The sequence below is a fragment of the Mustelus asterias genome, chromosome 11, assembly GCF_964213995.1.
Source record: "Mustelus asterias chromosome 11, sMusAst1.hap1.1, whole genome shotgun sequence".
Taxonomy (NCBI): Eukaryota; Metazoa; Chordata; class Chondrichthyes; order Carcharhiniformes; family Triakidae; genus Mustelus; species Mustelus asterias.
In genome coordinates this window covers 71,727,857-71,754,562 of record NC_135811.1, presented here as the reverse complement: position 1 = coordinate 71,754,562, position 26,706 = coordinate 71,727,857, and the positions used below count along the sequence as shown (strand labels likewise).

General features: G+C 43.9%; 1 protein-coding gene across 1 annotated transcript in view; it reads left to right on the top strand.

Moving 5' to 3' along the window:
• Positions 1-26,706, top strand: part of map3k3 (mitogen-activated protein kinase kinase kinase 3) — a 132,235-nt gene that overhangs the window by 40,650 nt on the left and 64,879 nt on the right. Inside the window, exons 5-8 of the mRNA XM_078223730.1 lie at positions 971-1,070; positions 3,374-3,487; positions 10,729-10,849; positions 19,971-20,104. Of these exons, the coding sequence (XP_078079856.1) occupies positions 971-1,070; positions 3,374-3,487; positions 10,729-10,849; positions 19,971-20,104 (469 nt within the window). The remainder of the gene's footprint in view (positions 1-970; positions 1,071-3,373; positions 3,488-10,728; positions 10,850-19,970; positions 20,105-26,706) is intronic.

The window sequence follows — 26,706 nt, the reverse complement described above, 5'->3', positions numbered from 1 at the left end:
AGAACTTCCTGGTAGAACTATGAATCTTCACTTTTACAAAATCACCAATTATATTGAATCTATGCTTGGTGTAGTCTACGTCTAATGATCAATCTCGATCATGGTCGCTAGCTCGTTAGAGGAAATGAGACACCTACATGTGGAAAAATATAGTGAGAGTCGTTGTGGCTGATGACTAATGTCTAAAATGGATATAAAGTACAAAAGCAGAAAGTATACTCAAACAAACTGATTTGCATTATGTCCAGCAAAAATATGAATTAGGAGCAGGGGTAGACCACTTGGCCATTCAAGCCTGCTTCAGTTCAATGAGATCATGGCTGATCTGCTTTTAACTTCAATCCCACATTCCTGTCTATCCCCAATAACCTTTCACCCCCTTACTTATCAAGAAACTATCCACCTGTGACTTAAAAATACTCAAACACACTCTTCCTCAAAAGAAGTTGGAAGCAGAGTTCCAAAGACTCGTGACTCAGTGAAAAAAATCTCCTCATCTCTGTGTTAAATGGAGTTTCTCCCTTTCCTCTGAAATGTCCTGTTACCGCGCACCAGTTCAAATTTCTCTTTTCCGAACTCACATCCTCCTTTTCTGGTTGGTGTTCACATTTCTTGCTTGTGAAACAAACATTCTGAGATGTCATGAACATTTTAAACTGAATTACCTTCTGGTCACCATTTGGATGTTATTTTCTTTTGCTGTTTCAAGTTTATCTATTTTAATGATGAGTAAACATTTTTTAAAATAAAAAGCGTATTAGCAAACTTAAACTTACAGGCTGTGCTCTTCATTTATTTAATATCATTCACATGCCTCATATTACAAAATAGTGTTCAGTGGCAGTTCTGCAACTATTCCATACAGAATTCTTAATCATGTTTCATAGCTGCGCATGCTGCTGAATGTGAAACAAACCAAGTTTGTGTATGATTTGTGTTGATTTGTTTGTGTTCTTTGTCCCATTGTTAGAATCATACAGTTCAGCCGTCCAGTTAAGTATGAAGAACTGCACCAGAAAGTCAAGACCGTGTTTGGGCAACTAATGGAATTAAACTACACAAATAATGAGGTAATCACACCATTCAAGGTTCTGACCTGTGGTTATTTTGCGAATTTAGCCTGTTTGCTTGGCTCCCTCTGTCCTCTCATTACATCTACTCCTTCATTGGGCGGCACAGTGGTCAGCAATGCTGCCTCACAGCGCCAGAGACCCGGGTTCAATTCCCGGCTTGGGTCACTGTCTGTGTGGAGTTTGCACGTTCTCCCCGTGTCCGCGTGGGTTTCCTCCGGGTGCTCCGGTTTCCTCCCACAGTCTGAAAGACATGCTGGTTAGGTGCATTGGCCGTGCTAAATTCTCCCTCCATGTACCCAAACAGGTGCTAGTGCGTGGCGACTAGGGGATTTTCACAGTAACTTCATTGCAGAGTTAATGTAAGCCTACTTGTGATACGAATAAACAAACTTTAAAACAAACTCTCCATCTTCTGGAACGTTTTCATTTTTGCCCAAGCCCACATAAGAATCAGTTCCTCTATGAACTTGACCAGTTGCTCTCTCGGCTTCCGTTCAACCCAACATTTTACCACCTGAGTTATCCTCATCAGCCTGCCCCTTTTATTCATGAATTATTCTCTCCCTTTTTGGAGTTTTCATCACCGACAACCACCGCCTCTGCATCTTTAAAGAGCAAACACTTAATGCCTTAATCTTTCCAAGCCACAGTCTGACCTATTGTGCCGTGACTTTCTTCTCAAGGTTCTTGAATGAGCCATTACATGACTATATGCTCACCACTCTCCGAGTCCTTATAGTCTAGTTTACGACCTGCCTGTATTGACACCACTTGTCAAAGCTGTCCATGGCGCTTTGTGTAAATCGTGAACTTCTCTTTGACACTACTGACTACATAATTCTCAACTGCTCCTTTCCACAGGCATTCTACCTTGCACCATTTCTTCAGAGCCCACCACTATATCTCAAAACAGTTTCCTGCATGTTCACCTCTTCGTTTTTGGGGCCCCCTCCTCTTCATCAGCTACATACTGCACCTTGACAACATTTTCTGAAATTGTGGGATCTACTTCTATAGTATGTCTGGCACTCAATTTTAACTCCTGACAATTCTTGAGTGTAGGACTGCTGCCATATTACTAGACTTTGTCAACAGGAAATTCTGGATGAGTCCTCACTTTCTGCAACTAAATTTTGGCTTTTATTCTCCCAATGTACCTTTGATTGCTGCAGCCTCCCTGGCTCAGGCTTAATTTAGTAGAGTGCAATCTCTGTTTGAACCCAAGGTGAGCCTTTAGCCCCACGTCTGATTGGTCATTGATACTTAATGTCTATCCCCTCTGCCTAAAAGTTAGCTCAGCACTTTCGAGCAAGAGCCCTGTAACACCAGTCTTCGTTTTCAAGACTAAAAGCTTGTGTTAACATATTGGCTGATGAGCTGAAGCTTCCAATGAAATCACAATTAACTCTGTACTTGATGGCGCTGTAGCAGAGATTAAAGCTGTGTTAGGGTGGGTGTCATTGATTGTTTCAAGGAACACAGCCACCTGGGTCTTTGTTCTACCTGGGGAGTGATGATGTGTGGAAGCAGAGATGCTGTATGAAGCTGAATGTCTAATAAAATGTAGATAATCCATCATTATTATTCAGTAGTAGAACGGATAATTAAATGGACTGAAATATTAAAAGCAACAATTGTATAAGTGTCAACTCAGTAAATTAGGGTTATAAGGATTTGTCCGGACTGTTCCAGTTTTGGCCTTTTATTTATTTTTTGGTACTGAGCTTTGTTTGTGCAGTGGAATCTTGATGATTCACCTGGTGAATAGAATTTGGATTGTGGAGAATGCCCTGTACTTAGTCCAATATATGAGATTTTACCTTCTGATTGTCATGTTTAGGCTACCTTTTTCAGCAGACAAAACCTATGTTTTCCATTTTAAATCTGAGGTATCCTTGGAGGGGGAGGGGGTGTGGATGGAAAGAAATGCTGGCAGTCTGAACTGTGTCTGGCATCATGAGCCAGAATCCCTCGATGCCTGTGCCAAAGCTAAAATTTGAGCTGCACTGTAAATTCTACTGTTTACTGCATGCACCAACTAACTTGCTGGGTAAGGAAGCCTAGGGCAGGGGGAAAATCAATTTCAAGCCCTCGATTGCATCCTGACTGGTTTATGTAAACCTTAACCATAAACACTGCTGTGAATAAATGAGGGTGCAGATAGTAAGTGAGGTTCTATGGTACTATGACTCCAAGTTTGTTACAATTTTCCTCCTCCTTGCTGGATGTCACGCTGATTTGTGTGGCTGCGTGAATTTTGAACTCATTTGGTTTGACTCTGCTTTTCCTCTTGCCGTCAGTTACTAATTCCATTACGAAGCCAGGATGATCTCGACAAGGCTGTTGACCTGCTGGATCGAAGCTTTAACATGAAGAGCCTGAAAATCTTGCTTGTAGCTCAGGAGAAAAATCACGTAAGTGTTAACATTGCCCCGTTCTCAAGGTGAACAGTTTGTCTCGAGAGCACCTGGCTCTTTAAATAAACAAAAGCAGGAAAACAATTGTACGAGTCAGAAATCTGGAATGTTGGGTAGTAACTTGAGTCACGAGTAGTTCTTTCTTTGAAAGGTTTTTTAAAAAATATAATTTTGGGTAAGCATCCCAGGTCAGCATTATAAAATTCTCCATTGTGCCTTGCTTAGGGCCTCATGGGGAGGGAACGAGCAGGGAATGTAGCAGACTGGCAGAACCAAGCAACCACAGTTATTTGCAGAGGAAGTGATGTGGCAGAATCTTTACAGCACAGCTACCTGATTTCCTTGAGCTTGGTTCAATTTAGTCTGTTCACTAATTTTGTGTGGCCCTTCTCCTGAGCAGGAAACAAACAAATGCATGCAGCTTTCTATTAGTTTAGTTTATTAATGTCACAAGTAGGCTTACATTAACACTGCACTGAGGTTACTGTGAAAATCCCCTAACCACCACACTCCGGCGTCTGTTCAGGTACACTGAGGGAGAATTTAGCACGGAGAATTTAGTACGAACCGTGGGAGGAAACCAGAGGTTCCAGAGGAAACCCACGCAGACATGGGGAGAATGTGCAGACTCCACACAGACTGAATCAAATCAAGGTTGGGACTGAACCCGGGTCCGTGATGCTGTGAGGCACCAGTGCTAACCACTGTGCCACCCCGTCCTCCCTTTCACGGGTCACTGCAATTGAAGGAAAATTCCCGTGCTGTTTTGTTGGGCTTTCTCTTCTCCAGGATGGCTTGTTCTTGTCTGGCTGCAGCACATCTCAATGAAGAGAAAGGGCATACTGCTCATCTCTCAAAAACAATTTACACACACAGAACTTAAAGCACAGTAACAGGTCATTCAGCCAAACTAGTATTCTCTTGTACCTTTAAACTCACCACCACCACCCAACCATCTCCCTCACCACCATGCGTGCTCAGTCAGGCTGCCTGATGTGTACAGACTGCTACACAGACATGTACCACTTAAAATCACACCGTATAGTATTAAGTGTGAACTTAGTGTGAAAATGGATTCCATTTCTGATTGATGTGGGTGCCACCTATAGATGTTATCAGCCAGTGTGAGCGCCAGCGCAGTAGTGCACTTGTGTGCGCTTTCTCCTGAAAGAATGGGTGTAGTCAGCAGTGTGTCCAAGCACCGCTCACCTCACTGGTGGATCATTAACTTTTCAAGTTGAATTCCAACTGGTATTGGTGCTTCACTTTGCCATGCAAAATAACCCAGGCCATCGCACAAATATCTCTCTCTCGCACTTCTGCCCTGGCTCATCCCCAAGTGATTTTCACATTGGATGTGTCCGCCCTGGTTAATCTCCATGATTTTTACATTGGATGTGTCTGTCATGACTAATCTTTATTTTTATATTGAATGTGTTGTCTTCTCACAGTTCTAAAGAGCTTTAAACAAAAACACTGTGGGAGAGCTCTGTTGCCTAAATTGCGAAATAATTATGTACACCTTAGCTTTTCCTTCTTGAGTAAACAAAAGCATTATGCAGGCTATCCAGATCCAAGAAATGTTCGATGGAAATTGTTTGAATGGTAACAAACGTGACATGCTGCAGTTTTACCTTGGCTCCTGGTACCCCCCACAGTACTTGCTGAAAGCACTGCATTGTAGGGCTTAATCCTGGAGAATTTCCTTGAAAATAAACACATAGCTGGAATTTTGCATGGTTTGGAAGAGCTGCTTGTGTTTTCCAATCTCTTGCTGTTACAGATCTGTTTGAAATCTCGATTCATATTGCACCCAACCTGCTGAAATTACATTCTCCATCAATCTGTTCAAATACCTGCAGCAACAAAAAGTGTTTGTGTGCAGGTCCTTCCAAATCTCCCAGTTATTAATGAATGCAGTCCGGAAGCACAGGCTTGTACCGGGAATGAACCCATTTTCAAATACCCATACTACACATGAGAGTTCGAACTTAGAAAAAACAGCATGTGTAAACTGCCTTTAACATAATAAAGCAAAGCTTGAGACGCAATCCCAGAGCTTGGACTTCGGCAGCTGAAGGAAGGACTCCTAGAAACCCTACAGTACAGAAAGAGGCCATTCGGCCCATCGAGTCTGCACTGACCACAATCCCACCCAGGCCCTACCCCCATATCCCTACATATTTACCCACTAATCTCTCTAGCCTACGCATCTCAGGACACTAAAGGCAATTTTTTTTATCATGGCCAATCAACCTAACCCGCACATCTTTGGCCTGTGGGAGGAAACCGGAGCACCCGGAGGAAACCCACGCAGACACGGGGAGAATGTGCCAACTCCACACAGACAGTGACCCAAGCCGGGAATCGAACCCAGGTTCCTGGAGCTGTGAAGCAGCAGTGCTAACCACTGTGCTACCGTGCCACCCGTCATGATGGAGTGATTAAAATTTGGGGGTTGTCCACAGAACCAGAAAGATCTTGGAAAATTGAAGGACAGGAGCAAGTTAGCGATGGAGAAGTAAGGCCATAGTGGGATTTGAACATGGTTAGAATTGTTAAGTTAAGGTCTTGCCAGACTGGGAGCCATTGTATGTCAGCGAGCACAGGATAGGTCAAGTCTGTTCAGATGGAAAAGCATCACCTGATCTTGCTGTCACCCAGCTGTCATCCCTGTCCCCTTCCTCTGTGTGTATGCACATGAATATACATGCAAATGCATAAATACATACATGGGCACAGTTTCAAAATTAAAGGCTCTATCATTGAAGATGAAGAGGAATTTCTTTGTGGGTCATTGGTGTTTGAAATTCTCTTTCACAGAGAGCAATGGAGGCTGGGTCCTTGAACATTTCAAGGCTGTTAGAATTTTGATTGACAAGGAAGTGGAGGGTTATGGAGGCCAGCAGGAAAATGGAGTTAAGGTCAGAACCAGGTCAGCCATGATCTTAATGAAAAGTGGAGCAGGCTTGAGGCGTTCAATGTCTATTTCTCCTGTTTCTGTTGTTTTTATGTTCAACCACTTGCTTTCAAGCAGGAGCTCTGGCTGATGAGCTTTCTTGCTAGCCCAGGGTGGCTGTGACAAACTGTGTTCGTTTATTTCTCTTGTTGAGCACAGTCGAGCTTAGCAGAGACCCTGTGGGAACTTCAGCTCTTTTTAGTTCGATGCTGGAGAAGGGTAGTGCCTTTACTCACTCGGACGAAGGACAGCATCATAAATTTAATTTAAAACTCCATTGAATTCTATGATATTGGCTTGCAGAATTAAATGGAGACCAATTAGTTAGAGTTTGCTTGATGAGATACCTCAAAAAGCTCTGTGGTGACTTTGTAACATTTTAAAAAAGTCAACCTCATATTTCAAAGATCCCAATCAGTTCAGGGTATTTTAAGTAAATTTGAAACCCATTACTGTGTGTAATTGTCAGGGCCGATGCCAGCAACCCCTGTGTTGCAGAAGATTTGTGGTATATCTCCTGAGCTTCATTGCATTCGTCATAACCTGACTCGGGGAGTGATTTTACCATCGTGTTGCATCCGTTTTCAGGCGTGACGTGGTGGTAAAGTGGGGTGTAAAGCACCTCGCGTGATTGGCGCCGATTTTCACGACTGGTGCCATTTTACCAGTGCCGGATTTCCAACACAGTCAGCCTCTTGTCGGAAATAGGCGAGAGGCAAGTTAACGTATGTTAATTTATTTTAATACTGCTTTATATCTGCTTAGCAAGCCCGGCGCTCAATCGTCCAGGCCCGTCCCCCCTTTATGACCTTGCCGGGAAAGGTTCACGCCAACGAGGAGTAGACATGCTCCCCACAAATGGGGAGCAATCGAGTTGGCCTTGCCGGTGTAACCGGAAGCCATTGAGGCCTCCCGGGAGGCCGAGGGCAAGGAGGTGCCCCTTAGGCAGTGCCAGATTAGCAGTACTATCATGGCACCTGGGCAATGTCCACCAGTGCCAGGGGATGGGGCCATTAGGTGCAGGGCTAATGGGGGAGGGGCGAATGGAGGAAGGGGCCCACTGCCACTCTGCAGCGATTGGTAGGGAGAGGGCACTGGGTCCGCCATCGGTGGGGGAGGGCGCTGGGTCCGCGATTGGTGGAGGGGGGGGGGCAACGATCGGTCTGGGCGGCAGGGGCAGGTCGGCGGGGGCTGTGTCTCGGGCCACGGGTCCCTGCAATTGCAGGGGGAGGGGTGCTTCTTCAAACAGCCTTCATTAGCAGGGGCCTGGCAGCTCTCTTTTCTGTCAGACCCCTGCTACTGCCAAATTGCCTGTGCAGCATCAGAGGCCTGCACATGCGCACTAACTCCCTCTGCGGGGTTTCGAGCGCGTTCACCCCACCCACAGGCTTCTGCAGCGAGCAACAGACTCGCAAAATTTTGCAGCCAGAGTGCGTATGGGGAGTGCCTGAAAACACGCCCAAAAAAAGGTCTGAAACTCTCGCAGTTTCAAGTCCGCCCAGCACATGGCAAAACCGCCCCCCAACTGTCTGCTGCACCAATGTCGTCTTAACACAGCCTTTATTTACCAGTTCATCCATATTCTGAGTCGCTTGTTGGAAAGTCTCGCTTGAGAAGATGTTTTCCCAAAAATGCCATGTATGAAGGTGGTAATGCATGCTCAGCTGCATGCACTCATCTTCTGCGGTGGCATTCAGTGTCAAGCCATCAGGCTACTCTGTGAATGGGTCACCTGTTCAAAGAACAATTGCCCTCACTGCAAACCAGACCCACTGCCAACTTCATGCCCTTCTGTAATGTTGAAAAGACTGGTGTGAAAGAATAAATATTGGCATAGAGTCACAAATTGGGGCCTGTATCCATTGTGCCTGTACTAGCTGCTTGAAAGAGCAACCCAGTTAGGGTTGCTCCTTTCCTCTTACCTTTCAAGTATGTATCCAATTCACCTTTGTAAGTTACAACTGAATCTGAATTCATCACCCTTTTATGCAGTATGTTCCAGGCCATGAACAGCTTGAGTTGAAAAAAATCTCTCTCTTTTACCAGTTACCTTAAATTTGCATTATCTGGTTACCAACAGTGAAAAGATTTTCCATCTAAACTTTTAATAATGTTGAATAACTCCAATAAATCTCCCCTTAACCTTCTCGGGGGGAAAAAATCCTTGTTTCTGGTCTCTTCACATAACTGAAACCCTCTCATCAGTTATAGTGTGCACTTGGATGAAATCCATGCCTCCATGGTGTACTCTATAGCACCTGCTGTGTACTGAGGAAATGTCGTAAATGTAAGATCGTCACTGATAATTCCAATTATGAGAAGCTTCTTTAGCCGTGAATGGCGAGAATATGGAACTTGCTATCACATGGAATAGTTGAGGCAAATAGCTTTGATGTGTTTAAAGGAAAGGTAGATAAGTATACGAGGGAGAAATGGATGGAAGGTTTTGTTGATAGGGTTAAATAAAACAATGAACAGTGGGAATAGGCTTCTGTAGAGCATGTAAACACCCGATGGACCAATTTGGCTGAATGACCTGTTACTGTGTTGTAAGTTCTGTGTATATAAATAGTTTTTTTGCGACGCATTTTCTCCCTCAACCCCCCCCCATCCCTGTCCCTGTTATTGAGGTGACACTAATTTCCACCGAAGGGCCAGGTTGAAAACAGAGCTATGGGTATGAGTGTCAAGTAGGCCCCCAGAACTTGACTTCTTTCCCTCCTACCATACTCCCATTCAGTGTTGCATCCTAACTGCATTGCCAAATGTTACAAGTGCTCATGTTACTGAAGAAATGAGCGATGTTTACATTTCCACTGCATCCAAGTCGAAGCCCAGTAAATATTTGTTTTTCTATCAAAATGAAGTTTCAGTTTGGTGAGTGATGGCCTGGGGTTAGTTGCCTGATCTGGTTGTTTTCCTTCGGAGTGTTCAGGTTGGTCTGTGCCAGATGTGAGATGGTTTTTTTTGTTTCAAATTGCTGGCTGTTTTTTCCTTGTGCTGTGAGTAATGTAGAAACGCACAGCAGATTTTCACAGAAATCACTGTTTTGCTGTGAGCTCCCACTTCCTGTTCAGCATAAGGATTTGCTGGAACACTGTGATGATGTACTTTTTTATTTTAAGCTTCTCTCAGTCAATTCTTTGCCATTGGCAGTCTGTGCCAGCCCCTGCATAACGTCACCAACATCTGCTGACTAATCGCATTTTTAAAAAAAAATGTCATCCCAGTTTTATCCCTGGAGTAAAAACAAGTTCAGGAAATAATGCGCAGCGCGAATGAGTGCAGAGAAGTTTTGGATCCCTTACTGTTGACTGTCACTACCTCGCATGTTAGCAGATTTAAGACTGAACTTTAGTGCCAGTAAAACACAACAGAAAAGTGTTTGATGTGGTAATTAAGGGCTGGGCTGATTACACACAATGAATCCGAAGCACCAAATTTAAACTACTAGAGAAATAGTGTTAAAGTTTAAACACAGCATTTAGCAGTTTTGCAGGTATTTGGGTGTCATGGTGATTGTGGTCTCAGTTCATTCAATCAGCCTTTCATGCAAAGACATGCTAACAAAATTAAAAATATGTACAGCATTTCACTGTCCCAACTGTGCTGCATTTTATCATATTTTGTTTTTCCAATCTATTTCCCATCTCCCCTGATTTGTTTGTAGTTCTATAGGTACCAGCTGAATGGTGCTATCTCCGCATCCTTCATGTGTGAGCTCGATGATTAATGTTAGCAGGCTATTCTGACATGAGACATTATGCAGTCTGGCAGTTTAGTGGTAATGTTACTGGCGAGAGATCAGAGATCATGAGTTCAAGTCCCATCCTGGCAGCTTCAGAATTTGAAATTTTATTTTTATCTGGAAAAGTGCACTTGAAGCTGTCAGTTTGTCATAATCTCAACTAGTTCATTAATAGTTTTTGACTTAATCCATTTGGTAGTTGTTCCTCTCTTCCCCCTCCCCCAACTCTATTGGATAATTGACTCTTGGCTTTCCTGCTGTCCTTTATGGGTGAGAAGAGGGAATGTAATGAGACGATTTGCTGCAAGTTGCTTTCTCCCACAGTGTTCCACAGCATGCACTTTTTCTCTCTTTCCTCCACCCAGAACTAGAGTGTCTAAGAGATGGTGTTTCAGCCTCTTCCTTCTGGAAGAGCATCTGTCCCAGACTGGAATCCTGAAGGGATTTGGCATTGCTGCTTTTGCCACGTTTGCAAGGTAGACATGATGAACTGTGGACATGCACATCTAATTCCTTTTCTCCAAATCCTAGACATCACCAGCTTCTTCAGTCGTTACGAAACAGGTCCGCATTAAGGCTTCTCAGTCAGTGGGGGACATTCTCAGCACCATCTACCAGCCATCAGAGTCACGAGGCAGGCACCTCTCTGTTGGTGAGTACCAGGTTTTTCAATTTGAAATTTGAAAAGATGTTAAAACAGCTCTTACTGTATAAGTGATGAGCTGTAAATGAGGCTTTGTCACTTGAGAATTTTCAGGAACGCTTCCCATCAGCACTAGGGTCTATTTATTTAACCCTTTAGTCTTTTTTCTAAAAGGTGAGCAGCATTTTTATGGTGCGTGATAGGCCAAGGCTGAAAGTTTGGATTGCTGATCCCGTGTGGTGATCCTGCCAATGTTTCAGTGAGATTAGCTTTTAAAGTAAAGTTTTGAAATAATGTCTGAAATATTCTAAAACTGCAGATGAAGTCTGGGAATTGAAGTGCTAAATGTTCTAACTTTACTTCTGCCATAGGCCCCAATCGGGTTGTATTGATGTGGTTACTTAAAATGTACGGTGGTCAAATGTCTGGTCCTGAGCCAGGCAGTCCGGTCTCGAGCATGAATGTCTGGAAAAGCAATATGCAGACTCTCTGTTTTCAAGAACTCCCTTTAAAACTTGGATAAGTGAAGGCCTTTCATGTCTGCATACATTTTTCTAACAGTGTTTCTGTCCCAGTCTTGGACCATGCAAAAAAAGACATTTCATTCCTTTGTAACTCACCATTCAGTTACAAAATACAATAGTTGTTTGAGTGCTTGATTAAATTACTTGATTCTAGGACATGCTGGATATTTTTTTAGGAGTGTAGCTGAGCTGGTGAGGGTAGTATGAAATGGCCATTTCCTGGATGTGTGCTTGTTGAAAGTTTTTATTGATTACATTTAAGTAGACTTTGAATAAAATGCCTTTAGAAAGTAGGAATATAACATTGTAGGAACTTGGAACTATATTGCCATTATTTAAAAGCCAATTCAACATGCTGGAACTCCCTGCCTAAGAGCATTGTAGGTGTACCTACGCCAGATGGCCTGCAGCAATTGACAAAGGTGGCTCAACACTACTTCTCATGGGTAATTAGGGATGGGCAATTAATGCTGGCCTTGCCAGTGGCATTCTTATCCCATGAATGAATAAAAACAAGCGTCTTTATTTTGCAGGAGTATGAACCAAAAGGGAAATAAATTTGCAAAGCGTACATATTTTATGAAGATACTGCTTATATAGAAGTTGACAGATCAAAAATCAGAAGATGCGAAGCAGATGATTCCATAGAATCCCTACAGTGCAGAAAGAGGCCATTCGGCCCATCGAGTCTGCACTGACTCTGAAAGAGCATCCCACTCAGGCCCTCCACTCTGCGCTATTCTCATAACCCCGTGCATTTACCATGGCTAATCCACTTAACCCACACATCTTTGGAGACTAAGGGGCAATTTAGCATTGCCAATCCATCTAATCTGCACATCTTTGGACTGAGAGGAAACCAGAGCACTCGATGGAAACCCACGCAGACACCAGGAGAACGTGCAAACTTCACGCAGATAGTCACCCAAGGCTGAAATTGAATCCGGGTCCCCGATGCTGTGAGGCAGCAATGCTAACCACTGTGCTGTCATGCCACCTCTGAAAGACTTCAGCACAATTCAGGATTGTCAGCCCAGCTTTTGCGCCCAAGTCTCTGGAGTGAGGCTGGAACCCACAAATTTCTGACTTGGGTGAGAGTGCTACACTGAGAAAGGCACTTCTGCCTAATTTGCCTAGTTTGTGTTTTTTTCATTCATGGATTGTGGGTGTTGCTGTCTCGGCCAGCATTTATTGCCCATCTCTTATTGCCCTTGAGAGGTGGTGGTGAGCTGCCTTCTTGAATCGCTGCAATCTGTGGCGTAGGTACACCCACAATGCAGTTAGGGATATAGTGTTCAATTCTGGTCACCACACTACCAGAAGGATGTGGAGGCTTTGGAGAGGGTACAGAAAAGATTTACCAGGATGTTGCCTGGTATGGAGGGCATTAGCTATGAGGAGAGGTTGGAGAAACTTGGTTTGTTCTCACTGGAGCGACGGAGGTTGAGGAGCGACCTGATAGAAATCTATAAGATTATGAGGAGCATGGACAGAGTGGATAGTCAGAAACTTTTTCCCAGGGTGGAAGAGTCAATTACGAGGGGGCATAGGTTTAAGGTACGAGGGGCAAGGTTTAAAGGAGATGTACGAGGCAAGTTTTTTTACACAGAGGGTGGTGGGTGCCTGCAACTTGCTGATGGGGGAGGTAGTGGAAGCAGATACGATAGTGACTTTTAAGGGGCATCTTGACAAATATGGGAATAGAGGGTTACAGTTCCCGGAAGGCTAGGGGTTTTCAGTTCAGTCGAGCAGCATGGTCGGTGTCGGCTTGGAGGACCGAAGGGCCTGTTCCTGTGCTGTAATTGTTTTGTTCTTTGTTCTATTTATTTTGCCGCCGTGATAGTAAAGGAAAAGCGATACATTTCCAATTCAGGGGGATAGTGTTTGCCCTAATCTCAGGGTGTACCCACCCTATTCCCCTTTCCTTTAACCAACAAACTACCTACTCTTAAATGTTAAGCATGGGGAGGGCACAAAGACAGAATCCAGAATGCCTCTGAATGTTTCAGATTGGGCCGCTGGATCGCATTAAAGAGCGGGAGTCCAATTGGATTTTTTTTCTGTCCCCTAACCCAGGGCACCCAAGCACCTTGCACCTCAATTGCCATAACTGAGGCAGGTAGCACTGGGGTCCTCCTGGATTGTTTGGTCCAGTGACACCCCAGTTGATGTTTTTAATCACTGAGATGTCAGAGAAGTTAAAATAAACATACTTTTATTTTCCAAACACCTGTCTAGTTTTTTGCATTTGTGATGTGAAGATTGATAAAACCTTCTCTTAGTGGACAGAGTTACATTTCTGATTACTCTCAATTCATTCATGGTAACGGGCATTGCTGGCAAGGCTAACGTTATTACCTGTCCCAAATGAAAAGGTAGTGGTTAGCCACCCTTTAGTCAGAGGGCAATTAATAGTCAACCATATTTGTGTGGGTCTGGACCTGCATGTAGACCAGACCAGGTAAGGACAGCAGATTTCCTTTCTTAAAGGTCATTAGTTAGCCAGGTGCATTTTTATAATAAATTGTAGTTTTATGATCGTCATTTCCGATGACAGCTTTATATTTTGGATATAATGAATTTTAATTTCAAGCTGTCCCGTTTTTAAAAAAAATTATGAGCAGTAACATTTGTGCCACATGAGTGCCAGGCATTGACCATCTCCATCAATAGAAAATCTAATATTGCCCCTTGACATTCACTGACATTTCCATTGGTAAACGCCTCCAATATCAACATCTTAGGGGTTACCATTGACCATAAACTGAACTAGACTAGCCATACAAGTACTATGGTGACAAGAGCACATCAGAGGCTAAGAATCCTGTGCAGAGTAACTTACCTCCTGACTCCCCAAAGCCTGTCCCACCTACATCTGCCACATTTACAAGGCACAAGTCAGTGGTGTGATTGAATACTCTCCGCTTACCTGGATGAGTCTAGCTCCAACAATCCTCAGGAAGCTCAATGCCATCGAGGACAAAGCAGCCCACTTGATTACTACCTCTTCCACAAACATTCAATTTCTCCCACACCAATGGCAGCAATGTGTACCATCCACAAGATACACTGCAGAATCTCACCAAGACTCCTTAGACAGCACCTTCCAAACCAATGACTATTACAATCTAGAAGGACAAGGACACATAGGGACACAACCACCAGGAAGTTACCCTCCAAGCCACTCAGCACCCTGACTTAGAAATACCTACGCCACATGGACTGCAAACAGTTCAAGAAAGCAGCTCACCACCACCTTTTGAAGGGCAATTAGGGATGGGTAATAAATGCTGGCCTAGCCAGTGATGCCCACATCCCACAAATGAATAGAAAAACCAAATAAAAGTTTCCTGATTGTTGGCAAGTGTTGCACAAGTCTTGATCCATTGATCTAACTGGTAGCAAGAGTGGGCGGCACGGTAGCACAGTGGTTAGCACTGCTGCTTCACAGCTCCAGGGTCCCGGGTTCGATTCCCGGCTCGGGTCACTGTCTGTGTGGAGTTTGTACATTCTCCTCGTGTCTGCGTGGGTTTCCTCCGGGTGCTCCGGTTTCCTCCCACAGTCCAAAGATGTGCAGGTTAGGTTGATTGGCCAGGTTAAAAATTGCCCCTTTGAGTCCTGAGATGCGTAGGTTAGAGGGATTAGCGGTTAAAATATGTGGGGGTAGGGCCTGGGTGGGATTGTGGTCGGTGCAGACTCGATGGGCCGAATGGCCTCCTTCTGCACTGTAGGGATTCTATGATTCTATAAAGGGGAAGGAAGTTTGAGAGTGAGGGAGGGGACTGGGAGAAATTACTTGTTATTCAAATCTCCTGACTTTTTTTTAAAGCAGCAAGTTTTTATATCATTGTGTTAACTCCAATAGTACCAGCTATCAAATGGGTGCTCTTGTCCTTCAGCAATGATATGACTCCCAGCTTCCAGGCTGCTCTGGATTGATTCCTTGGCTTATCAGGAGCTCCATGTCCCCTTTTGCAGACAGTATATTCTGGACTGATGGACACTTGCATTTCCAGCTGTTGTTAGGATTAGTTGGCCAGACTAAAATAAGCTTGCTTTTTTTGGTCAGAGAGGCAGATAAATTGCCTGGTTTCTTGGCAGGGTGATAGAAAGGAAGGGCTATGCTGGAGCTGTCAGGTCACTGCTTGAACGGATATGTGATGAATTCACACCCTGTTCACAAGGGTGTTCTCACCTGTCAAGGGATATTACCCCTACACCTTCACACATTTTAAGACCGGAATCTGTGGTCATGTCATCTGCATCATCTTTCTGATTTTTAAAAATTGCTTATTGTATCTCTGGACTTTAGAAGTGGTAAGGTCAAAAATCATCTTGTTGAGATTTGTGTTGCATTTGCTGCAGTGTGAACAAGCAGTCTTTGGACTGAACCTTTGGAGCTACCAGTGATTGAGAATCCCTGAAAAGTTTTCTCCAGTGTCGAGATGTATAGATATCACACACGTCTACATTAGCCCCCTAGCGAGGACAGAGCTGCCCTGCTGCATCACAGTGCTTCAGAGGAGTTTTTCACTCTTCTCTCTGCGTCTGTTTATCTTCGACATAGTGTGAGTTTAGCCGCATTTGTGTTTGTGGGGATAGATAACGATCGAGCAGGATGAAAACGGTCCAGATCTCAATGCTCTTGTTTTTCCATTCACTTCCTTTGATATACACTGCTTTGCGCGACTTCCCCTTCCTGTTAGTAAGATGTTGTTTCCACAATAGCAGTTGGAGGCTGGCCAATCAGATAACGATTGCTTTTAGTATTGTGTGAAGGACTGCTTTGGATGTGTTGGAAAAAGTGAAAGTTGAGGGGGGGTAGTAATGTATTTGAACCTAAATGTTAATTTATCTTGTTGGTTTCTTTCTCTTGGAGGAAAATGAAAGCTTAAAGTTAAATCTTTTGTTTTTGTGGATTGTGTTCACTCTGATTATCTCAAAGGGCACTCAGCCCAAACCAGTACTGTGCTATAATTAACCCCAAGCTACATTTAGGATTGTGCACACAAGGTAAAGTTATGCGTATTTTTAACTGCATCATTTTAAAGAAGGCTGTTTTTTGATAAAGTCTCCAAAAGCTGCAGCGTGTAATCCAGGTCCAGGTAGTTTTTTAATAAAAGCTCATTTTACAAATTGTGCTTTTTAGATACCTCTAAGGAAAACAACGCCAGCCTAACCAGCCTTTCTTCATAATGTGTGAAGTGTGTTGTGGTGTTTGCAACATTATAGGTGCTACATGAATACGGGTCTTTCTTTTCTTGATACCTGACGTGGTTGGTTTTTTGTGCAGATGAATTTGCTGTGATAAATTGGAGACCATATCTTTAAGCAAGAAATCGATATCACTGATTTTTTTACATATCATAGAATCATACAGTGCACAAGAGGCCCTTCGCATCTGCAACGGCAGAGGAACACCTGACCTGCCACTTAATCCAATTTCCCAGCACTTGGCCCACAGCCTTGAATGTTATGACGTGCCAAGTGCTCATCCAGGTACTTGTTGAAGGATGCGAGGTAACCCGCCTTCTCCACCCTCCCAGGCAGCGCATTCCAGACTGTCACCACATTCTGGGTAAAAAGGTTTTCCTCTCAGTTCCCCTAAACCTCCTGCCCCTCACCTTGAACCTATGTCCCCTCGTGACTGACCCTTCAACTAAGGGGAACAGCTGCTCCTTATCCACTCTGTCCATGCCCTTCTGGTTAGATTAGATACCGTCATGCCTTTGACATTAATTGATAGTTGTTTAGGTGAACATAGCAGTCGCGATGTGCTCTGCAAGATTTGTGAAAACGAAAGTGAGATGAATAACCAATCATTGTGCAATTATTGAGAAAGGTATGTGGGTCAGGACTGGGAGAGCTTGACAAGTTGTGCTATGTGATCTTTAACAGCGAGAGTAATCATAACAGGTTACTGTCTCATCTAAAGAATCGCATCTCTGGAGATGTAGCACTCCCACAGTATCTAATCAAACCAGATTATATGTTTTTAAAAAATCAGTGATATCGATTTCTTGCTTAAAGAAATGGTCTCCAATTTATCACAGCAAACTCGGCTGCACAAAAAACTAACCATGTCAGGTATCAAGAAAAAAAAGACCTGTATTCATGTAGCACCTATAATGTTGCAAACACACTTCACATATTATGAAGAAAGGCTGGTTAGGCTGGCGTTGTTTTCCTTAAGAGCAGAGAAGGGTGGGAGGTGCTTATTTGGGTGTAATATAATTATGAGGGTAGATAGGAAGAAACGTTTCCCCTCGGAGGACTCAATAACCAGCAGGCATAGATTTAAGGTCAGGGTCAGGAGATTTAGAGGTGACTTGAGGAAAACCCTTTTCGTGTAGAAGGTAGTGGGAATCTGGAACGCAGTGCCTCAGTGGTAGAGGCGGGAACCCTCGCAAAATTAAGAAGCATTTGGAATGCATTAGCATACAAGGCTATGGACCAAGTTCTGCAAAGTGGGATTATAATAGATAGGTACTTGGTGGCTGGTGCAGATCTGATGGGACAAAAGGCCACTTTCTGTCCTGTAAAGCTCCAAGACACTACACAGTTATGTGCTTTTCATGTGCAGACACAGCAACATTTGCATACAGCAAAATCTCACTAACAGCATTCTGGTTAGTGACCCCTTAATCTGTTCTCAGTGTTTGAGGAATGAGTATTAGCCAAGGCATCGGACAAATTCCCCTGCTCTTTAAATTGTGCAATAGAATCTTTAAACATTTTGTCAGACATTCTCCAAGTATCATAGAATCCCTACAGTGGCAGGCCATTCAGCCCATCAAGTCTGCACTGACTCTCCAAAAGAGCATCTTACCCAAACTCTACCTTGTAACCTTGTGTATTTACCCAGCTAATCCCCCTTACCTACACATCTTGGGACATTAAGGAACAATTTAGCGCAGCCAATCGACCTAACCTGCACATCTTTGGAGTGTGGGAGGAAACCAGAGCACCTGGAGGAAATCCACGCAGACACGGGGAGAATGTGCAAACTCCACACACACAGTCACCCAAGGCTGAAATTGAATCTGGGTACCTGGCGCTGTGCGGCAGCAGTGCTAACCACTGTGCCGCCCTTACTTGGATGTCAGCCTTTCTGATTTGTAACGCATGCCCAATTGAACCAGTTCAAGCCCCACTCTAATCATCATTGTTCTATTCATATTATTTGGGCATGTGGCATTCCTCCCTTTCTCCAACTCCCCCCATCCAAACGCACTGAATGTCCCTGATGACTTGGTGGTAAAGGTGCCACCAGATGCAGAAGACAGACATATACCAGAAGGTGGCAGGTTGAAAACCGGTCACTTCTGCTGGAAATGGCCTGTGCAGATATCAGCTGATAGGAATCTACTCGGCTGTATTACTCAACGTAGTGGAATAGCCTGCTGACATTCACTGACTTTTCTTCACATTGCAGACAAAACAATGGGCAAGCTATGGGAGGATGTTAATATATATCGAACAGTACTGTAGGGGAATCTGTGCTGTGCCATCAGTAGAAGGAGGGGTGAGGGGAGGGAGGGGTGGAGGAATGAGAAAACTACAAAAGAAAAATGTACAACTTTCAGATGATGAGCAAAAATGCCTGTATATGGCACGTGCATTGAGCATACAAACATAGGAGATTTTCATTGTAAAGACTATAAGATATTCTGAGTACAGGAACCTGCAATATTTCACCTTTACACACACGCATTATAATATGGACTAATGGGAAAGATTGAATGCAAATAACAAGTATGAGGTTCAGTACACAGAACTGCTTCACTTGTGTTATTCAGGTTGTACGCTCCCAGGGAGATGCTCTACTTTTCCCTCTTGATTGTGCTGTGCATTCACAGTTACTTATGTCACGCACATTGGCATGTGAGCTATGATCGTTACAATGGGTCTGACAGAGTACTATGGGGAGAAATGCAGGCATTGCACAAAGCCTCCTATCGCCAATTTAGTTTGCATTGCACCTTTATAGTCACTATCTGTAAATATGAGTTGACCCAGACTTTGGTGTCATATTTGATGACCAGATAAGCTTCTGACCACACATCTATGGCATCGGCTATTACCCTGCGTTAACTTGAGATTGTACAAGACACTGCTGCCTGTTTCCAAACTTGCTCTTGTTCGTCCATAACCCCTGTATTCATTGGCCTATATCGGTTCAGGGTTGAGTGCTGAGATTTTAAAATTTTCATCCTTGTTTTCCAATCCCTCCACAGCTTTGCCCTCTGTAATCTCCTCCAGCTGCAAAACCTTCCAAGATATTGGTGCTCTTTTAATTCTGGCCACCAGATCTGTGCAGCCATACATTAGTTGCAAAGGCCCTAAACTCTAGAATTCCCTCCCTAATCCTCTCGACTCTCTAACTATCTTTCCTGCTTGTTCATTTGATCATCTGCCCTTCTTTCTCCTAAAATGGTTCAGTGTTAACTTTTGCTTTATAACGCTTCTGTGAAATGCCTTGAGACATTTTATAATGTTAAAGGTGCTACAGTTTTGCACAAGCATTTGCAGGTGTGAGATAGTTGCTAGCTCATATATTAAAAGTGTAGATTTCTGCACTGCTGAGTAAAATTGTTCTCGTGCAGGCTCTCAGAACACAGGTCGAAGCTCACCACCCCCAGGGTATGTACCAGAACGACAACAGCGAATCGCTCGCCAAGGATCCTACACCAGCATTCACAGTGAAGGGGAATTCATTCCTGAGAACATGGAACAATGTGTGAGTAAAGATTTTGCTCCGTAATGTTCTCTAAAATGTACAAAAGAAAAATCAGGATTTTAAATGAGGAAGTAACTGTAAGCGTCCTATCTATACACCTTTGAAGAGGTTACATTGGAGCACTTTCATGCAGGGATTCTGGCTGCGTTTACATTATCCAGTATTGAACTGCCAGCTCACCAAGGTGTTTGGGTTGAATTGAAGATCTACAGATGCGTGACTAGAGGATGGAGAAGAGTGTTGGCAGCACTACCAGACTATCTATGTTGCCACAATCTCTGGCTTAACATGTTTTTTGTCCACACCAGTGGACTTTGTCAAGCTGAGTCCAGTTGTCTCTTCTCATTTTCTTAAACCAAACTTATCTGTCAGGGAATGGTAGCAGCTAGACAAAGCCTGATCTCCCCGATCATTGAGTTGTCTGATGGAGGATATGGCTCGAGAAGCCACATCTGTACAAACAAATCACTGCAACCATAAATCAAGGGGTTGGGTATGTGGGGTGATGTTGAACCTAATAAGCAAGACATGTTCTAGGTTTGATCTCCAACCTGCATTGCTGTCATTTTCAGCCAGTGTCTGATCTGCCTAATTGTGAGCTCCATGCCATGTCCCCTTATTGTCTAAGGTATCCTCTTTCCTGGATTCAAATTGTCGTCACCTATAAGAATAATAAAGCCACATCTTCTTGGAAAGATGTTAGTGAGTTAACAATGCATGTCATTATGAATGTTTACATTGACCAATTGCTGAACAGTTTTTGTGGCTTCTTCAAGAACCTGCTGGATTTACGCATTAAGTCACATTCCTTTAGATTATAAATTGTTGTTGGACTCTCCCAGGAAACAGATGTCAGACAGGTGGCCCACAGCCACATATTGTGGGTGCTTATTTTTCAATCAATTTTGATTTGTTAATAAACAATTGAATAATTAGAAACTGTACTTAGAATAAATTAGGTCTTTCTAAAACACAAATACATCTACATTTACAAATAGCAATAAAGGTACAATATGGACTATGGTATTTGTCTGCTTCACTATTATTTTGATTTACAGCTGTTTTATAATTATTTGCCCACCAACCTCGATCCTTTTCTTCTGTTGACTTAATGCCATTGCAAGTATAGATAAATTGTTCGTTCTCTTTGAGTGTACCCCGATGTCCTGGACAGCATTTGTCTCTCAATCAACATCGCAGAAAAACAGATTATCTGGTCATTTTGGCTGCTGTTTGTGACAGTTTGCTGCATTTCCTACATTACAACTGTGACTACGCTCTCTCAGTAAATGTGCTGTGGCCACTTTAGTGTGATGTGACGTCCTGTAATAACAAATTGGCAGCAAGTAGCTGCTTGGCAAGCTGGTGCCATGATGGCGGTACTTCACGAGTGCATACTGAGCTGTCACTGTGTACAGGGTGGTGTGTCCTGCATGCAGCTGGACCAGTAAAGGAGCAGCTTCTTATGCCTCTTGCACAGCAGCAATGAGCGTTCAGGACATGCTTCCACACTGAGTGAGTGTGAATCATTCCAGGTGGGCCTCTGTCTGACATTGAGGTGCCTGCAATCCCACAGAGTTCAATCCTGAATTTTTGCAAATATATTCCGTTCTCTGAATTTACTTCTGCAACTTTTTCAACCCAAAACTGAGAGCTCAGGCAGACAGACCACCTGTCACCAAGCTGTGCCTGTGCTGCAGATGGTGGTGCTGTGCCAGTGCAAACCTCAGTGACTCATCTTCTGTCAATGACCTCATTGACAGTCGGACAGGACCTCCCCTTCATTCAGCATATATACACATCCTCTTTCTCTCTTCCTACGTAAGTCGTTTAGTCTGCTTGGACCTGCTCCCAAAATGCCACTAATCCCCTTTTATTCAAGTTATGCACAGTTTACATCCTCAGAATGTTCCAAAGCACTTTAAAGCCAAAGAATGTGACATTGCTGTTGTAATGAAGGAAAGTAAGAAGTTTAACAACACCAGGTTAAAGTCCAACAGGTTTATTTGGTAGCAAAAGCCACACAAGCTTTCGGAGCTCCAAGCCCCTTCTTCAGGTGAGTGGGAATTCTGTTCACAAACAGGGCATATAAAGACACAGACTCAATTTACATGGATAATGGTTGGAATGCGAATACTTACAGCTAATCGAGTCTTTAAGATACAAACAACGTGAGTGGAGAGAGCATCAAGGCAGGCTAAAAAGATGTGTATTGTCTCCAGACAGGACAGCTAGTGAAACTCTGCAGGTCCAGGCAAGCTGTGGGGGTTACAAATAGTGTGACATGAACCCAATATTCCGGTTGAGGCCGTCCTCGTGTGTGCGGAACTTGGCTATCAGTTTCTGCTCAGCGACTCTGCGCCATCGTGTGTCGTGAAGGCCGCCTTGGAGAACGCTTACCCGAATATCAGAGGCCAAATGCCCGTGACCGCTGAAGTGCTCCCCAACAGGAAGAGAACAGTCTTGCCTGGTGATTGTTGAGTGGTGTTCATTCATCCGTTGTCGCAGCGTCTGCATAGTTTCCCCAATGTACCATGCCTCGGGACATCCTTTCCTGCAGCGTATCAGGTAGACAACGTTGGCCGAGTTGCAAGAGGTGACCGTCCTTAATGGAGATGCCTCAGCACCTCACTGTACCGCAAGCCCACGGATAACCTCACGATGCTCCACTTCCCCAGCTTCCACCCTAAACACGTTAAAGAAGCCATCCCCTATGGACAAGCCCTCCGTATACACAGGATCTGCTCGGATGAGGAGGATCACAACAGACACCTCCAGACGCTGAACGAAGCCCTCATAAGAACAGGATATAGCGCTCGACTCATTGATCAACAGTTCCAATGCGCCACAGCAAAAAACCGCACCGACCTCCTCAGAAGACAAACACGGGACACAGTGGACAGAATATTCTTCGTCGCCCAGTACTTCCCCGGAGCGGAGAAGCTACGGCATCTCCTCCGGAGCCTTCAACATGTCATTGATGAAGGCGAACATCTCGCCAAGGCCATCCCCACACCCCGACTTCTTGCCTTCAAACAACCGCACAACCTCAAACAGACCATTGTCCGCAGCAAACTACCCAGCCTTCAGGAGAACAGTAACCACGATACCACACAACCCTGCCATAGCAACCTCTGCAAGACGTGCCGGATCATCGACACAGATGCCATCATCTCACGTGAGAACACCATCCACCAGGTACACGGTACATACTCTTGCAACTCGGCCAACGTTGTCTACCTGATACGCTGCAGGAAAGGATGTCCCGAGGCATGGTACATTGGGGAAACTATGCAGACGCTGCGACAACGGATGAATGAACACCACTCAACAATCACCAGGCAAGACTGTTCTCTTCCTGTTGGGGAGCACTTCAGCGGTCACGGGCATTCGGCCTCTGATATTCGGGTAAGCGTTCTCCAAGGCGGCCGTCACGACACACGACGGCGCAGAGTCGCTGAGCAGAAACTGATAGCCAAGTTCCGCACACACGAGGACGGCCTCAACTGGGATATTGGGTTCATGTCACACTATTTGTAACCCCCACAGCTTGCCTGGACCTGCAGAGTTTCACTGGCTGTCTTGTCTGGAGACAATACACATCTTTTTAGCCTGCCTTGATGCTCTCTCCACTCACGTTGTTTGTATCTTAAAGACTTGATTAGCTGTAAGTATTCGCATTCCAACCATTATTCATGTAAATTGAGTCTGTGTCTTTATATGCCCTATTTGTGAACAGAATTCCCACTCACCTGAAGAAGGGGCTTGGAGCTCCGAAAGCTTGTGTGGCTTTTGCTACCAAATAAACCTGTTGGACTTTAACCTGGTGTTGTTAAACCTCTTACTGTGTTTACCCCAGTCCAACGCCGGCATCTCCACATCGTAATGAAGGAAACACAGCAGCCAATTTGTGCACAGCATGATCCCACAAACAGTAATGCAATCATCTGTTTCAGTGATGTTGGTTGAGGGATAGCTATTGGCCAGCACAGTAGGGCAGATGGAGTTTAATGTGTTATCCGGCAGATGGTTCCTCCCACGTTAAGGTGGCAGGGAAGGGGAAGGTGCGAGTGTGGCCAGGGCAATGAGGGCATAGGGACTTTTCCCACCACGTTTCATTGATTTATAGTGCTTGGTGTGGCACATCAGTGAAATTCAGACTGACCTGCATTATTATAGGCTTATCACATCTTGAGGATGTCTTCAAGCTCGTTAGATCAAAAACATTTTGAAGCATAACCACTATTTTGGAAACCAATCTGCATCGGCAAAATCCCAGAAGCGGTAAATCAGACTTATTTTTTGGTGGCATTGATTTGAGGGAAGGTTATTGAGGCAGGTGCTAGGAGTACTCTTCCAGTAGAATTATGGGATGTCTTGTGCATTACTGAGGATGTACTACATTGCCAAGTGCTCTCCAACTAACCAGGATAGTCCTTTTCTGTTGCTCCCGTCTGTCATCACTGAAACAATTAGTTTAAATACTATTTTAAACTTAAAACCAAAACTGCAGGTGCTGGAAATATGTAACAGTCATCATCTGTAAACAAAACATGTCAATTATAACCCCTCATCAGAGCTAAACCCTAAGCATCATTTGAGTAAAGTTAGGGGAAATTGAAGATAGAAGAAAATATTCTGCAGAGAGGAAGTTTGTCAGATTCATTGAGCTGCAGACTGTACTGAAGAACTGTCGAGGCAATGAAAAAACTGGGAGTTTATTTTAAATTCTGCCCCTTTTTACTTAAATACAGTCAGTGGAGGATTCACACTATAATGTTTCCAGTGACATTTCGCTGAACATGCTTCTGAGGGAGCTGTGTGATGAAATCCCATTGAGTCCTTCAAATAACTTTGCAACAGAGGATGGCAATTTAGCTTTACTGTTCTTACTAAGGGGGTTTGTAGCCCACACGTGTATATTTGTTATTCCATCGCATGTTCTGCAGCTGTGGTTTGATTAATTCACCGTCAACATTCTTTTTCTTCCATGAAGTGTAGAAGCTCCAATGTGTCCTTGGTATCCCCAGGCAAGAACCTTTCAGACTTGCAATTTCCTTTTGAATGTGTCGATTCTTCATGTCGAGAAAAAGCGTTCTCCTGTCTTGCATAGTTTCATTCAACCTTTTCATTTCACTGAATATGTTTGCGAGGTACACCAGCTTAGCCAGTTACATATCACCACTCAGCATATCAGTAAGTTCAGGATTTATATCGGCTAAGAAGATATGTGCCTCAACCCTGAAATTAAATATACGGGAATAGATCCTGCTTCGAGGTAGTCATCTACCGGGTAACACAGTGGTTAGCATTGCTGCCTCTCAGCACCAAGGACCCGGGTTCAATTCCGGCCTCGGATCACTGTCTTTGTGGAATTCGCACATTCTCCCTGTGTCCACGTGGGTTTCCTCTGAGTGCGCCGATTTCCTCCCACGCTTCGAAGATGTGCAGGTTACATTGATTGGCCATGCTAAATTGCCCCTTGGTGTTATGGGAGCTTAACAACACCAGGTTAAAGTCCAACAGGTTTATTTGGTAGCAAAAGCCACACTTATGGCTTTTGCTACCAAATAAACCTGCTGGACTTTAACCTGGTGTTGTTAAACTTCTTACTGTGTTTACCCCAGTCCAACGCCGGCATCTCCACGTTATGGGAGCTAGCAGGGTAAATACGTGGGTTCCGAGTATAGGGCCTGGGTGGGATTGTTATCAGTGCAGTCTTGATGGGCCAAGTGGCTTCCTTCTGCAGGTTTTCTATGATTTCACCTCGGTGTGCACGGGAACAGAATTGTGCATGGCATCCAGTTCCTCACAAGGTGCAGCAGAGCTGTTGCTCTGTATTTAATAAATTTAACGACTGTGTTGAGAACAAAGTGACAACCTGGTTCAATATCTTAGATAGCAAGTGCCTCTTGGAGGCAGATGTGTTCAAGTAGCACAAGGTGGAGCATCTTTTATTTTTTGCTCAATACCAGAATTCCTCCTTGTGATTGCTGCAGCCTCATTGGTGCAGAGCCCAGTGTAGTTGGCCCAGCTGATTTTATCTAATATTAGGAAATCGTTCAGCTTTTCAGACATGTTGTCTTGAGCCCTTTTCATTTTATTTCCTTATTCCACAAGCTAGGCAAATAAATAGAATATTTTAGAATGCCTGTGGATTCATCAACTTGTTTAGCAAAAGCATTCTTAATCAATACTCTGTCAAGTTATCTCTTCTGACATTCGATCAATCTAATTTGACGTCATTGTTTTTTCAAGTTTTTTTTCCTTCTGCATTCCACCTATCATTTCACTGGCGCACAGCACTGTTAACTCAGTAAATGGATATGTTTTGGTTTGTTTTAGCGATCTTTTATGACACTCTGATGAGATTATAAGATATTCATCAGTGCGAGTTGTAGATTTTATTACTGCTTCAGGACTGAACATTCCTTTAATCTTTTGCCCAAAAAGGAAACGTTGCTTGTTCTTATGCAATTTATGCTGAGTAATTTAACGTCTTAGTAATTTGGAGGGTTTCAGAGATTCATAGGACAATTACTGTGCACAATTTCTATGCTGCGGTTGATGTATTTCTTCACTTCCAGTAGAAATAAAACCAA